The sequence below is a fragment of the Paralichthys olivaceus genome, chromosome 20, assembly GCF_024713975.1.
Source record: "Paralichthys olivaceus isolate ysfri-2021 chromosome 20, ASM2471397v2, whole genome shotgun sequence".
Lineage (NCBI taxonomy): Eukaryota > Metazoa > Chordata > Actinopteri > Pleuronectiformes > Paralichthyidae > Paralichthys > Paralichthys olivaceus.
This window is the reverse complement of record NC_091112.1, coordinates 19151133-19167416: the sequence shown is the minus strand read 5'-3', so window position 1 is coordinate 19167416 and position 16284 is coordinate 19151133. Positions and strand designations below refer to the sequence as shown.

General features: G+C 40.1%; 1 protein-coding gene across 1 annotated transcript in view; it reads right to left on the bottom strand.

Annotated features, from left to right (window-relative positions):
- thsd7aa (thrombospondin, type I, domain containing 7Aa) overlaps window positions 1-16284 on the bottom strand; it is a 133317-nt gene that overhangs the window by 43632 nt on the left and 73401 nt on the right. The window contains exons 5-7 of the mRNA XM_069516457.1: window positions 13311-13466; window positions 8506-8709; window positions 1514-1708 (exon numbers count right to left, since the gene is read on the bottom strand). Coding sequence (XP_069372558.1) covers window positions 1514-1708; window positions 8506-8709; window positions 13311-13466 — 555 coding nt within the window. The remainder of the gene's footprint in view (window positions 1-1513; window positions 1709-8505; window positions 8710-13310; window positions 13467-16284) is intronic.

The window sequence follows — 16284 nt, the reverse complement described above, 5'->3', positions numbered from 1 at the left end:
AAAAACCATATTATAGCACAGGTGTGCATATAAAAAACATGACCATTCCTGGTCTCCATTGATAAACGTTCAGACTGTGACTTTGACCTTTTCCCTACTTTGATGCTGATGGACTTAATAACAGCTTTAATGCAATCAACCACAAGCTGGAGATATATTAACATTTCTGTCAGAGAAGTAGTTGCCTTATGCTCTGCTACTCTCTACTCAACTGTGTGACCCTTCCATAATAATGATGCCCTTTCCAAACCTTTCTCAGCTTCATTCAGCACATTCCATATCAAACGCCTGGCTCTTTGCTCTGGCCCTGCCCATCCATCTAGCACTCCAGCGATATCTGCCTTTTGAATGCTAAGAAAGCAGCTAAACAAGGCGTGGCACACAGCACACAGTATCGTGTGAGATCCATGTCCCCTCGCTGCAGCGTGGATGCTACTTTGTTGCAAGTGTGTCAAAGACAGCATGCCACGCAATGTGGTCCAGAAGTCACACGTCATGAGCTGTTAAAATGATAACAGGGGCGTAAAACATAAAATTACGATCTGCTGCCAAGCCAGATGCTTAAACCATCTGCGCAGCCTCTCATGTTTCCTCTTAACGAGGTTTGGTGAGAATGGGTCACTCACAGTGTGATTGACAGCTTGGGGGGGCTGGGCTTTAACATTTGCTTCGGCATAATTCCAGCACCATTTAGATATTCACCACTTACCTTGGGATTTAAAACAAATATTGCTAAGGAATACTCAATACTACTGTTACTACTTTTTTTACTCTATTCTGTTTTTCATTCTATTTAATCTATTATTTATTCTATTTTTCTTCTATTCTAAAAGCACAGGGATTTTGCTGGGCAGGAAGAGATGACATAAAAGTAGCTACATTTCAAGTCATGAAGTCTACACACTACATCAGCAAAAAATCTCTTGCTGCCACCTAAGAACATCAAATATATATATATAGATATATATATACCGAAGATTGGACGCACCAACGACAGCAGGGAAGGACCTTGAACAGAATTAAACGCAAAATCCCTGTGAATTTTTTAAAAGGCAAGAAGATTTTGTACAACACAGTTTGACATTGTGATGGAAACATTGTGCTTCAGTCTTGTGACAGTTCTGTGGGCTTTTTATCCCTCCACTCACTTCTTACCCTGCATCACAGTAACCCACGCCACAACCTTTGCAGTTGCTGTAGAGGAACACAAAACAACAAACTTTGACATTTTACTTGTGGTGTGTAAGGAGAAGAGCTGAGTAAGATATGCAGCACAAATTGGGAAACTTGCAATACTTGCACTCATGTAGAATTATGGTTTGTTTGTGAAGGCAGACACTGATATTAATGGATTTACTTTGTCAGGTTTAGCATTATTATCTGTATTAAGTGGTACTGACTGATTTCTAAGTAATTCAAAGTTCCATGTGAGTTGCAACCATGTATCTGTCTGACCCAACCAACAACAATACCCCGGATGCAGTTTTATTCTCCTGCTTCAGAGACTTCCTACCTTCTCCAGCGTTATAGGCGAGGATGGAGCGAGCTCTGGTCTGCTTTCCCTCCGTGTTTTTTCCAGAGCAGGTATGGGAGCAGAGAGACCAGGGGGTCCAGGGGCTCAGGACACAGTCCTTTGGGCAAGGCACCTCGCAGACGACAGGCATGGGCAGGATGGCATCACGGCAGAGCTGTCTTTCCACATACGTACCTGCATGATGCAACAAAAAAAGTGTTTAACAAAATGTATATAAAACAAAAGACAAATCAAGGCTAAACGTGCGTCATGTTCCAATCGATAAGTCCACAAAAAGGCTGAATATTTAATGAGGGACGTTTTTGTGCTTCTTTCTTTCACAAAGGTGCATTATTAGCATTAAAGTTTACAAATGTAAAATGTTGACAAAGCATAACAGTCTAACCCAAGTACATATGTGTGTGTGTGTGTGTTCCCTCAGGTTGTGTCATGTTGATACATATTCAGAAGGAACATCTGTCCTTCGAGTCTTGCCTCCTTCTCATACAACTAATGAGCTCACTGATATTTGGAAATATATCACTGAATTCCTTGGTCCTCATTTCAATAATATCTCAACTTCACCTGTATAACACTGACCACATGTTTTGAAGTTGAGACAAAAGCAAAGCGAGCTGAAAAATCATCAGAGAGCTCTTTATTGCACCAAAGACAGGTTGTGTGATGAGAGTTTGTTGTGATAGTGAGACAATACTGTGCATTACTCCTCACAGGAAACAATGTACACCTTGTATTCTATTTACTGGTACCTGGAAATAGATATATACTCATAATCTGCATGTTTGAGGGTAGAAAAGCTGAAAGAATATATTGTCCAATATGTGTTGGTGTGCAATAAAATGTCAACCCCTTGGAAACATTTTCATACGTTTAATACATAATAGTGCATAACTGGATATTAATACTTTATTATATGCCACTGGGATAGTTCAGCGAGTCAAATAAGTGAGCTTTTAGTGGAGTAAATGCATGTTTAAATATGTAAATCCATGCTAATATTTGAACAACTAAATCGGTTAATGTTGCCTAGTCATGTTATAATGTGTTGCAAGCCCATACCAAAAAGGACAACTGTAAAAAAGACTAATTTCTGATAAGGTCTAAGGAGTTAAGAATTATTTTTGACGAACAACAAAAGAGCGTTAAGAATAGGAAACTGGATTCAGACTGATGTGTCCCTTGAACCCATGATTCCTGGATCGCAGATATGCTGTAAACAAGCTGTCCTACTCTGGATCCAAACACACCCAACATTATAATGCTGTCTGCTCCAACACTTTATCCTTGTCTTGCCACACCTCATAGCCTAAAAATGTAATGAAAATGGGGAAATCTTAAAAAATGGGAGACTTCTTAATGCAGTTCTCTTTCCTTTTCAATATACATCATCATAATTAGTCACCTCTTTTAGTGATCAATGACTGTGACCATTTGTTTTAATTTGCTGAGACAAACTAAATAAACAGAGAGTTGTAGAATAATTTAATTCCGCAATGCAAATAGTCCTAAATAGCTGCCATGTGAGTATTCATACTGGTTTAGATTTAAGGTCTTCTCAAGGACTTGCTTTTAGAGGGCTGGAGCTGTTAAGCTGCTGATGTGTTCCATATTGATCAAGATCTGCAGGCTGTCTTCACTCTCCATCCACCCCCATCTTTCCGTTCCATGCCATTCCATTCCAGCCCATGTCGCTGAACGACCATATCTGAAAATCTCATTGTAAAGGAGAGGAAGAATGGCAACTGATAAGTCGAATGACACGCCAGGGACCCCAGGGAAAACACAGACCCGTTTTCATCAGAGGGACAACAAGAGATCAATAAAAGGCCAGTCAGGAGAAACCCTGAGGGATGCCACATGGCTGGGGGAGAGGGGCCGCGGTGGTGATGGGGGACATATGGACCCCTGACAGGGGTAATAGAAGACACCAATGTGATGGATACTGGAGAAAGCTATTCAAGTGTCTGGCATTAAGTGATGGCTTCCATGGTGTCTTTTGTTAGTGGAGCACCACATGAGTTGACTCTAGTGCTTGGTGATTAAAAACACTGAGTGTGAAAAAGTGTGGCTGTCTTTGTCATATCTTTTCCCATTCCAATGAAAAGGAAAATGGTGTCAGGTATGTCAGTGGGTAGGAATGCACTGCACATCTCATGATCATCAAAAATCTGACCGTGATTTCATTAATTCTTATTTTTACTTGCCTACCTTGGTGGCTCAGAAAGGTTATATTTGTAAAACTCCAATGGATTGTTTTGAAAGATACTGATACATGATATTTACCTGCCAATGGGAGTACCAAATTAGAAAAAAGGTCAGGCTGTTTTTTTATGGAATGACAAATAGCAAATTTAGTCTGAAGGTTTCCAATGAGCTACCATTACAGTAGCTGCAGTACGACAGGAGAGACTAAGGCACATTCCAGGAACAGGAACATCATTTTTGGGGAAATATCAAAGTCATGTCAAGAGAGGCCTTGTAGGGAAGCAGGAAGGAAGTGATTCAGAGAAAGCATCTTATTTTATGCTGTTCAAAATCATTCTGCAAACCTCAAACATCTGTGAAGCTCAAGTGAAACCAGTTGGCCCTGAGCTCAGCAAGCAATTGAAGCGATCAAAGCGATGAATTGTCTTTTTAATGTTACACGCATCAGGCAAGTCAAACCTCGGTCTGAACCTGTGTTGATGGAAATGTACCCGATGGAAGCTGACATCTCCTCCATTCAACTCTGCCACATATGGAGGAGATTGTCTCTCATGCAGTCGGAGGTAATGGGGAAGAAAGGAAGACTAAATCCATGCTGACTTTGTGGAGCAGGCTGCGCTAATCTAATTTACCAATAAGTCTGATTCAACAGGGTGCCATGAAAGGAAGCCCACATCTCTTCGGCTGAGTGGCTCTCAGAAGATCGAAGGAGAGGAAGAAAGACAGATGAAGATGAGGTCACCTTGAGAAAAACTTGCAGATAAAGTACTTCCCTACTAGAGTGATAGAGTGGAATAGGCAAAAGATCAATGAATATGTGAGGGATGTTGAAAGCATTAGCAATACTGTATAGGATGTGACTTCTGTAAGGATGTATTCACTTCATAACCTACATACTGAACAGAAAAGTTGAATTTTCTTGATACTTGATCTGGTTTCCAACAATAAATAACCATACAGCTGTTCAGTATCTTCCCAAGTGACAAATGTGTACTCAGGTGGGCTCTATTCTACCAATGGAGGCACTTTAGCGACCCATGAAGATAGGACATAGGATGTGTCCACAATGATATAAAAATACAATAAACAAAAAAAATTATAGGAGAGAAGAGGGAAGCCATCAGTGAACAAGTGTTATTGTGTTTGCTTATGCCAAAGCTGATTTGCATCATTTTATGATGTATGTTTGGTGTTAATTAGTTATTTCATGCTATAAAATCAGTTGGTCAAGCACTTGTGATGGTGCAACATTAAAGAAAATCCACAATCGCCTCTAAAAAGACTGGCATGAAGTAACATCACCAGTGCAATGCAGCACTACTTTATCAGGCATATTTTGTCTTCCCTTGTAGAGTGGCAGGAAGTGGAGACGTGTCATCCATCTTTATTTACAGTCTTTGGCTGCGACTTGCAACAGACTGAAGGATTTTAGATTCAGAGTAGAATGTCAGGATGTCAGCACTGAAAAAAATCTCTCTCTCTCTCTCTCTTTCTCTGAGTTGCCATATATGTAAAGATTTGAATGTAGTGTAGTTATGTTCTTGATTATTGAAATCATTTATGTTTTTTCCTCAACATACCTTAGCACAATTATGAGAATCATTTACCGTTATATTTACCCTTCAGATTATTTTCCCTCACTTAAAACATCCTACTGTTTTAATACGAATACTCTGTTCTTTTACTTTTAAGACTTAAAGTTGTATGCATTTCGTTAGTCATCCTTTCCACACAACAATAAAACATAATCATTGTTGTCACAGTTCAGTCACAAAACCCTTCCACATCACAGACAGTCTCCCCTGCGTGGCTTCTAGCAGCACCGGCAGCTGAGGAGTGAGTCACAGCGAACACCAGTGGAGGTTGTACCAGCGTCTGGTTAAAAAGTGTCACATGTAGCACAGCTGCTGAGAGAGTTTGAGGAGCAAACACAAACAAGTTACACCGCTCTGCGTCACTCTGAGCTCTCCATCACCCCTCCTCACTTTCATAAAGTTTTGATCATTCTGAATCTTTGGTTGTAGAAGTTCACCACACTGTTATACCACATTATTCTGTTCAATGACACACCTTTAAAAGAACATCAGCCAACAACAGCTTGACTGTGACTATGTTTATTTGAGCCTCTTGGGGAAATGCCAAAAGTATTGAAAGATAATGTAAAATAAAAAAATTCATGTATTAGTTCTTCAGATCCATCTTAGGTCCAAAACATCCATATAAAAGAGAGTAAAGAAGGGGAGGATTAAGAATCAGTGCCACTGTGGTAGTATGGCACACTGCAGCCTGTGAATGTGACCCTTGATGATAAGCATAATATGGAAACTGATGAACAAGCCCCATCTCTCTTTTACTCCCCAGAGCCCTCATTAGCAGCGACTGTGTTATGGTTCAGGAATCTACCCACACTAGCCATATCCCCTCCCCCATAACATTTCTACCATTGACTTCTCAGGCCATTGTCTACTGGTTTTGTTTTGTTGTTTTGTGGTTGTTCCTTCACTGCAAATAAATAATTAGCAAGTTACAAATAGCCTTCTTTTTTACCGTCCTTTCATTACTGATGTGAATATTGCTCCACGATACTCTCTTGTCACAACCACCTAAATCTTACATCATACCACTGAAAGAAAGATTAGAAAAATATATCTCTCAAGACATTCTGCTCCCCGCAGTTTTCTATAACAAATGTTTGCTTTTCCACAGGCTCTCTCGGGTAATATGTGTGAGTGACATTCAGCTTCCCTTTGATTTAGGCGGCCTACACTTAATTTGTCAAGAATGAACAGAAATGAAACAGGAAAATCTTTCCCACAGCCCCAGTTGCTTTCTGTTCCCACCTTCCCAGAAGACACAGAACATGTATTAAGGTCTTTTTCAGCAACATGCATTATTTTTTCTTCCACTGCTCTGAGCAGAACCTCTGAAAGTTTGAGCTCCACTTCAGTACTAAAGTCCTACAGATTCAACTTTTAATTGGACCCAGTGGCACATGATGCACAATGCAGAGCAGATAGAGCTCACTGTGTTTTGTTTACCGTCCCAACAACTTTTAACAGTCATGAAAAAGAAGTCACACAAAAGTACATGGTGTATATAGTTTAGAACACTTTATATATATTTTTTTCCTTTGTTTCTGATATATGATGTGTTAAGTCAGGTGTAATGTACAATGAACTACTTTTATCCAGAAAAAAGCTCTTGATTTCATTGTTTCCCTTGTTGAAAAAAATGACAACGTAAAAGACTGTCTAACTCTGGAACACTCTATGTATCGCATGTCTTGAAAAGACAAATAAAAGAAACTGCTTTTGTTCCACAGAGCAAAAGATCAACATACATGAGGAAATATGCTAACAGTGTAACACACTGTATTGTGGACAAAAAATGTAAATGTGTTTGTTACGTGCTGCTGCCATGTTTTTTGTTCCTCTCTGCTGTTTCACTGGTATGGTGAAGGTGAAGAAAAAAGGGAGGTGCAGTCCTTAAGTGACTTTGAGTGTGTGTGTGTTTGTTTGTCCATGAAGAAGAGAAGTCATTGACGATAAACGATAATTAGTACTAAAAACCTAAATGATGTCGCTGAGGAAAACAGGTGATTAAAATGTTTTCTTTGACTAAGAGGAAACTAAAACTTTCCCAGTGAGATTCACTAAAGTTGACTGAAACCAACACATCCTTCATCTCGGGACAAAAACGGATTCTTAAAATAGCTGAGAAAATTAACAAACGTGCCAACACTGCTTTCCTGGTGCCTCGCATTCTCTTCCAGGAACCCAGATTAAAGCAGCTACACACAGAGGAACACAATGAAATTGCTTAGAAAAGCAGAAACAACAGAGCGATGTCTCCCCACAACTGCAGCAATTACAATGATGGGCAATGAGCCAAGGCTACAGAGCCCACAGTGTGATGGTTCAAAGGGAGGCCGAACAACTTTGCAGCATTCAGAGCTGAGTAAACTCACGCACCACACTGAACACAACCTCCCAGCGTAACAGATTCCGTCCAGTTATCGTGGCCTTTGTAAATACTGTTATTTTGTTCATGTGTTCAGTTACATGCAGCATCTATTCACTTCTGTCCGTCCTGGGAGAGGGATCCCTCACATGTGGCTCTCCCTTCTATGTTTTTTCCCATTTTTTTTGGTAGTTTTCCTTTACTCTTGTTGAGGGTTAAGGACAGAGGAGGTCCCACCTTTTAAGCCATATATGACAAATTCCGATTTGTGAATCGGGTTTCACAATTTGATTGATTGATGGCTTGTTGGCAGAGTAAACCGCTGAATGAGACTGTCAGAGGTACAGAGGATTTCATTACTTGCAGCACCAGCTTGTTCCGCCCTTACCAACTTTCAGCTGTTGCACTTACTGTAGCCACACCGCCTGCATAGCCAGGATAGCTAAGTCAGCAGTGTGTAATAAATAGCCCAAGAGGGATCTACCCATTGTAGCCTCTGAAGAATGCAACCCCTGAATTGCATCATTTAGTGTTCTTCCATACTGACTTTCAGTATTTTGAGTTGCAAAAGATCTATGGCAGCTAAACAGCTATAGTGAGGGCAAAATGCAATGCACTGTGGGACCTAGATCGTGCACTCATAACATTCAAAATGTGTGTGTGAAACTTTGGGAAGCCGAGTGCAAAGACACAACATTGCTATGAATTAGTAGTGGAGATCCATCAAAAAGATGGTGGCTGATTAGGTACAAGCTACTCCCAGACCTGAATAGGTGTTTTGTGTCATGTATCATTTGTTTACTCACCATCACTGTCGATACACTGCACTTGAGGGATCTGGGTTCCTGGTCCACACTCCTTCTCATTATCAGGGATACACTCCTCCAGTTTAATCACCAGCCAGTCGTAGCAGCTGGGGTCTTCACACGGTATTGCCTCCACCAGGTGGGGGCAGTTCCCCATCCCGACCATTAGCTCATTGAGAATCTTCCTCTTCCTCAGTTTGAAGCCTGTCGGAGAACAAAAGGAACCTAATGAAGTAAATGAACACAAACGTACCCACGCTAATCAACCACAACACCCCCTGTGTGATCTGCTGAGCGAAAACCTGATGCAATCTGAATGTGTCTAACATGAAACAGTAAGTAGATTAACTTCACTCCATGGTCACAGTGTGCCTTGATGATGGCAATTGTGATATTGTATTTGACGCGACAGTTCATTAAGTCTAAAGTTGACAGAAATTCTAAGAACTTCACATGATGACTTTTTTCTTCTACTCTCAGCTTTTATCTAAATTAAAATTAAAGTAATGCATGCAGGAATCCATTAATTCAGCTGGGGTTTGTTCTCGCGTGTGTCATTTCCTCTGCTCAAGGGCATCGGATTCCATGACCCAGGTCCTGAGATGGGGGGAGGGTGTTAACTTTAGCCCAGCCAAGGTCACTTGCACCATAATCCACACTCCTGTTCCAGCCCGATAAGGCAGAGGAGCCCTGGTGTGCCTGCAGGACTCAGGTGGAGGCGGCAGAATCTCCCCTTTTCTATTTCTTTTTGTGCTCTTTCTCCCCTCAAAAACCTTTATTTAATCAGGCAGCTCTGCAGAACATGTACCCTGATGTGTCTAGACCCATTGATAGAGGTTTCATCTAAGATGGGGGAGGGTTTGTATGAAGGAAGATGAGTCTTGGGGTGCAGGGAATTCAATTCTATCAGGCATCACTCACTTGCTATCAGCAGGGTGTATTATGAATGGCATTGGTTCAAGATAACAGTGTAGCCCATGCAGCTGCTGTCAAAGCTAGATGCTTCATTTTGACTCAATACACATACATGTGATTCTTTATTACATGACATCAGCGCGTGATAGTAAGGATGTTCAATGATTCTCAAGGGGATGTGATAGTGAGGGTTAAGTTAAAGGTAGAGGTGAAAACCTAAACTCACAATTTGAAAGGGTAAATCTCTAGTTACAGATTTTATCTTAAATAATTAACTGCGTCCAAATACTGTAAATGTTTTTCCATTTCACCGCCCTGACATCCTTTCAAGTACGACTAATGAACACATCAAACAGTGCAGAGGATAAACTAGTGCAACCTCAGACATTTCCTTTAATTCAGCATCAATGTGCAATGTTCATAACTACCAAAAATTGTACATTCATGTGCATTTAGGCCACTCCTAGGATTACAGTGGCTTGATAAAGTATTCATCATATGCCACCACACCCGTCCATCAATGTCTGAATGGATGAGTACTTTGAAAAAGCATCTCAAGATGCAGTCTTGAGATTCTGATAAACTGTTTTAGATCATCTCATCTGTTTAGTTGTGCCTGCTTGATTTTTAAGTTGATAATAATCAGGTCAAAGTCTCGCATGAGACCTCAACAAGTCTCAAGTTGTTAATGACCTCATAGTTTAACATAGTACCTCATGTTTTTTTTACGCATTACTTTTGCTGCATTTGGACCTGATGTCCATACTACAAAGATCATGATTAGTTTAAATTAATTCAAGGATAATGTGAGTGTGAGAAAGTTGAAATATTTCTTGGAGTAGTGAGCCCTGCATTAGAGCAAGCAGATGTGCCAGTGGTCAGAGGAGACACTACCCCAGGCCCACCGTCAAAATGCTGGCCTGGTTAGAATAATCTGGTCTACAGTAATGGAATCCACTGAGACAGAGGCTGTGGCAAGCCAACAGCTGTTCCACTTTTTAATCATGTAAATTGTTTGGGTCCACACTGGTGCAGACTATAATCATCTGTTTAGAACATGTTCTCATTTTACGGCTAAAGGCTGGAGTCTCGATCTCGGAGCCATCCAAAAGCACCACCTGCAATCAGGCATAAGCAATATAGTTATATTGCAATCTGTGGTGTCACTCGTTGTGATTGGTTGATCTTACCTCAGGTGTAAACCGATGTTTGATCATTCTGTTTATCTTTAGTAATATGATTTAAATGACGTGTGATTTATATGTTTTTCAATGTAATAAATGTATGTATGTAATGTATAAAAACCTGTTATTAATGAGTAGACTAGAGTAAAGGATACCACCAGTAGTCTTAAGCACAGCTTGACAATGGCAACCCACAGAGGAAGAGAGGAAAGACTCAATAAAGGGAGAAGAAAACAATATAATGAATTCAACTCTTGAATATGGGCTGCAGAAATCTTACATATAGCACCTTTAATCACATCCCACTGTTTGAAGTTACACAGCACAGATTTCGGTGACCTTTTCTGGATAACTCTGCACTAGGTTTCCAAGAGGCCTGATGAAACATTTATGATACGTCCACATCTAGCCAAGTTCTGTCAAAATGCAAATACAATGTGTTCTTACTCTGCTCATTTTCAAATGTGCTTTAGCTTACTTGTGATGATATAGGGGAGACAAGATCCCCAGTGATGGATGGATTACTAAATAGGCCAACAGGGCACGGGTCAGAGCCTCTACATGAAATGACTATTAATATGTCTTGGAAAGTCAAGTCCTAATACCACAAAGACATTCACAACTTCTACAGAGAGATACAATATGACCTCAAAGAGAGAAAATCAGCATAAAGAGATGGGATAAGACCTCAAAGTAGCATTACTCCATAAATGCACAAAAAGACCACAAAGACATGCAAACAATTACAAAGAGTCATAAAATAGTGAAACGGCAGAACATGGCAAAGTGGCATAAAGACATGGAGAGAAGAACAGGAAGAGAAAAAAAGTGATGTGTCATTTAATAAATTTGGGTCTTACTCCCATGTGGCAATGGTATAGCACATATGGATTTGTATCCTGTATATCTGGCCCTCTCCTTAACAGGACTTGGAACTCCCAAACTCAATTTCACAATTTCAAACCCACACCAATGTGACTCAACTTTGTTGGCTTAATCTGCATTGTGCCATTTCAGGACCCTCAAAAGTTTGCACCAGTCTATGGCAACAGTACCTTGATCAGCTTCAGTGTAAAGCTGTCAACTGTATCCTTTTGGACAATCATCAAATTGTCATCAAACATTTTAAGTAGTCCAACACTCCACGGATGCTTGTGATTTTGATCATCAATTATGACGTAATGTCAATAGACCTGTGTGTGATGTCCAGAGTAGTAGGAAAACATTATAGCCAGCTGTATCATCGGATAACATTTTTAGAAACAAAATAAGCTGTTGATGTGTGATTATATTTAATATAAATGTATCCTATATAAACACACAAGCCTCGAGTTGCATTTATAAAAAAAAACAAATAATGCAATTCAAATCTTGCTACTTGTCTTGACCATGTTGGTAAGGGGGGTCCCAATTAGATTCTTCAGCCCCAACTGTTAATAATACCGAACAGATAAATACTAGATGCTGGTCAAAAAACTGAAAACAATAGTGACTCTAATCACAGCCAACTGATTCCCATGTTCAGTGCCGGATGATCAAAAGATTTAAAGCCAGGAGGACACATTTTGAGTCCATATCTCTCTGTATAATGAGAACCAGGATGCACAGACTTAAGGATGTGCGTGTGTTCATGTTCGCTTCGCACAACACAGAGTAGACGACAGTGAAAGCATAAGTGGCTTAGTGAGCACAAGAGCGAGTGGGAGCGGATCCATCATTAAGATACATGGAGAAGAGTTTCCAACCATCCCTTTCATTTGAGGCGCTTCATTAAGGCAGAGTCAACATGCATTAGTCATGGAGGACGCCGCTGTTCCAGGGATAATTAAGGGCTGAAGCAGCATTTGTGCCCACCCCGCTGATGGAGCAGCATAACCTGCCACCAGAGCTAAAAAAAATATGAATGGGAGATGATGATGCTTTGCTCCCACTCTATTCATTTTGTGTTTTAGTTGTTTTGTTTTTTAAGTGGCAGCATCGTTTTGATTTTTCTTGCCAATGAGAAGAGAGTGTATGATTTTTCAGAGCACTCTGCTTTTTGTGTGGCCTCTCTGAACGCTTCCAGTTAGAAATCTTGCACTGGTGTTATCACTGTAGCTCCTTTTTAAAGGAGCAGTGTGTAGAATTAAGTGACATCTAGGGGTGAAGTTTCATGTTGCAAGTGGATACTCCTCATCTCACCCTCCCCTTCTCAGCATGAAGGAGAACCTGTGGTGAACATTGATTGTCATGAAAACTCAAAAGGTTTTAGTTTGTCCAGTTTGGACAGTAAAAAAACATGGCAGCCTTTACAGAGAGGACCCACCTCCATGTAAATATAAAGTTTTAGATATAAAGAGCCAATTCTATGATAAAGAAAACAACAATTTATATAATTTAGATGAAACACAACAGTGAAAACATCACTAGGATTATTTTATAATCAATTTCTGCCAAAAATCCCTTTCACCTAAATCTTACACACTGGACCTTTAAGTTATCAATCCACCCTAGCACCCTATTAACAAATAATATGGAGAATAAGCTTTCTGGCTGTTTTTGTCTATCCAGAGCTGTTTTGTCATGACCCTGAGTCAGTCAGTCTCTCTGTAATGCACAGCCAATAGCAGCATGTATGAAATCACACTTGTGCTTGTGTCAGAAATCTGACATCTGAGGCGCCCAATGTATTTATCACCCAAAGTAATTCTTTAAGTGAGCCCTTACCTTTCTTGGCTGCTTGGTCTTGACAGTTTTCATAGGTGCAGGGTCCCCAGGCACTCCATGACGACACCTCACACTCTACTGGACAGCTAATATGGCAGAGCTGGGTGGTGTTCGGTGAGATGCCCAGACACAGATTGCTATCCACTGGTCGCAATGCTAAGGAGACACAGACAGAATCAATGGCAAAATGTTGGAATCATGATCTGTTAAAAAACAAGGTAATTTTCATTAAAATGGATCAGGATACAGTAAAGAGAAAAAGAAAAAAATGTTAAAGTCTGCAAAAGATTTCAACCACATGTTCAACTATTTATGTCATCTATAACCATGCAACATTCCTCCAACTTAAATGACCATATAGGTCCACTTACCCTTGTACATGACCCACAGGAGCAACCTGATTTCCCCTATTGCCCCCGCTGCAGAAGTCATCTAACAATAAATATAATAATAATAATAATGCTGTTGCAAAATATACATTTCTACCTTTTACATCAGTATTTTACATTCACTTCCAAAACTGTAATAGACTATTTATATCCTGTGCAGATATTACAGCATTTCATGTCCAGTCTTACAAACCACTTTGTAAAAAAAAAAGACCGAAATGTTGGTTCTTTAGAAGAGCCTCTCAGATCCAATATCCCCCCAGAAAGAAATCCATTCAGTTAAAATCAAAGCCACATAAATGCTAAAGTTTTAGTCACATCACCCCCAAGTGCCCAAAACTTCCAAAACCTTCCAACCCTTTTTTTTTATTTTCCCAGCACAGCAGCAGAATACCATTTGGTCTCATTCTCTGCAGACCTCAGCTCCAAACCGCTATAGGTGACTCTCTTCAAGGTCGTCAGGCTGATGAATCATTCTCACTGTGCCACAGCAGCCTCATCCACATGCAAATTACCTTCGCTTGGCCAAAGGTGCGTCCTTTAATAGCGTCACTTAAGTGTGTGTGCACGTGGCATGCCCTTGAGCACCCATGTAACACAAGAGCAGATGATATATGTCATATAGTGTGACATGAAATAATCTATTGCCAACTTTTTATCAAAGATGTTTTTCTTAAATGGACTTTTAAGTTTATTTTTCTTCACAGTTGGTAAATGTGTGTTATGTTGAAAAAAAAAGGAATTGGTTGATGTAATTGCTTTTGGGATTGGGAATTCAGTGGCACCAGGGAACTGTGGAATGCCGCATAACAAGAGCGCTAATATTTTGCTCGGGGAATTGCATAAAATTGGAAACTGGGAATTACACAAAATGAATTACATACCATCTCAAAGTTGTATCTATCAAATGGTACATTTACAGGTGACACTCTTGCTTAAACAAAATTGTGTTTTCCTTTTTTCTGCGGCAGCTTTCTGTGTGTGCCACAGCCATGAAAAAGGTGTTATGTGACTTGTTCTGGACACGCACATCTGCTGCTTTCAAATTATTGTGTTTGGGTATGCATCCATTGATTGTCGATATACGTAGCACTTTGTGATTAGCATTTTAGGAGTCTATTTTAAGAGCACCTTGCATAATGGAAAGACCCTCTGAAAAGACCTTAATAAGAAGATTGAGAAATACATTTGCATCTGTCCATCCCTGACAAATGTCCAACATTCTTAATTATGGGACTATACATTCATTTGCATTTTATACAATTACTCATGAATGCAAGCTATGCGGCCAGCTTTGCGCAGCTGCACGAAGGTAAGTATTGTTTTGATCTAAATGCTGGTGTGAGCGTGCCTATATTTTTGTGCAGAATGAAGAGAGCAGTCTGGTCATCATCACCATTAGAAGTTGTGTTTAAGATGTTAGTCATCTTAGTTTTGGTTTTCATATTGAAGCAGAATCAGGCTGCCTTTGCACCCAACTTCAGAAAAGTATAATGCATTTAGTTGTAGTTGTATTTACTAGTTCACAAAGTATCTACTACTCTACAGCACATGCACAGACCTGAAGTGGAGCTATTTGGTCTGACAAAAGATATGTGGAAAAGTTTTCAAGGCCTTAGGGCATTTACCTACTTTGCAAGGTTACTTATTCTAGCTTTGCCCAGCTGATGTTATAATTCCATGGCAACCCATCTAATGCAATGTGTAACAATGATGAAAGTCAACATCGTGGGAACCATGGATTTCTGTACTAAATATAATGACTTTCTATCTAATTGTTGAGATACCTCAGACATGTTTTGAACATACATAAATGGGCAATTCTGCTTTGTTTGGCCATGAGGTATCAGAAATGCTGAGTGGCATAAAATAAATCCAATGTTCTAAGTAGCTATAACATAGCACTGGGAGGTATTAAACAGACAATTTGCAAATATGCCACTGCACTAACGGGTGCTGAAGCAAATGCCAAGTGTTAGCACGCTAACTAAAGAGTCTGACATTTCTTCTGATCATGTGGCTTCTCATATTTTGGAGGACAATAGCTTCTTTGTTCTCGCCCTGCCTCATACCATTTGAGCAGCTCTCCACAACCATAACAAAGGCTGATTAATGGAAATCTCCACACACATTGACCTTGCTCAGGTAACTCTGTTGCCAGATGGTCTAGCTTTCTCTGTGCTATTCCTCCAGCCACCAAATTAGGAACCTCCGAGGCCACAGCCCTGTGCCACCATGCCAAGTGCCATCAATAACGTTACTCCCAGTTCTGTTCCTACTTAGGATTCAAGACATCAAAGTGGCACAGCTGTTGTATTGCTTGTCACTGTTTGCTCCCTGAAGCGGTATAATGATCAGAGCCAGTAGAGAAAATTGTGGCAAACAGCTGATACAAGTTAAACTTATGCTAACAGTAACTGTTCACATTTTGTTGTCTCTGAAAGAAATAGAGAAACTGGCAGTAAAATATGTACCCAGGAAAATGCAAAGCTTCTTATGATAAAAACCATTTGAGGATGTAGAATAATAAACAGTGATGGCGTGAGCAGTAATCTTTGCACAAGTGCAGGACTGAGTAAATATTT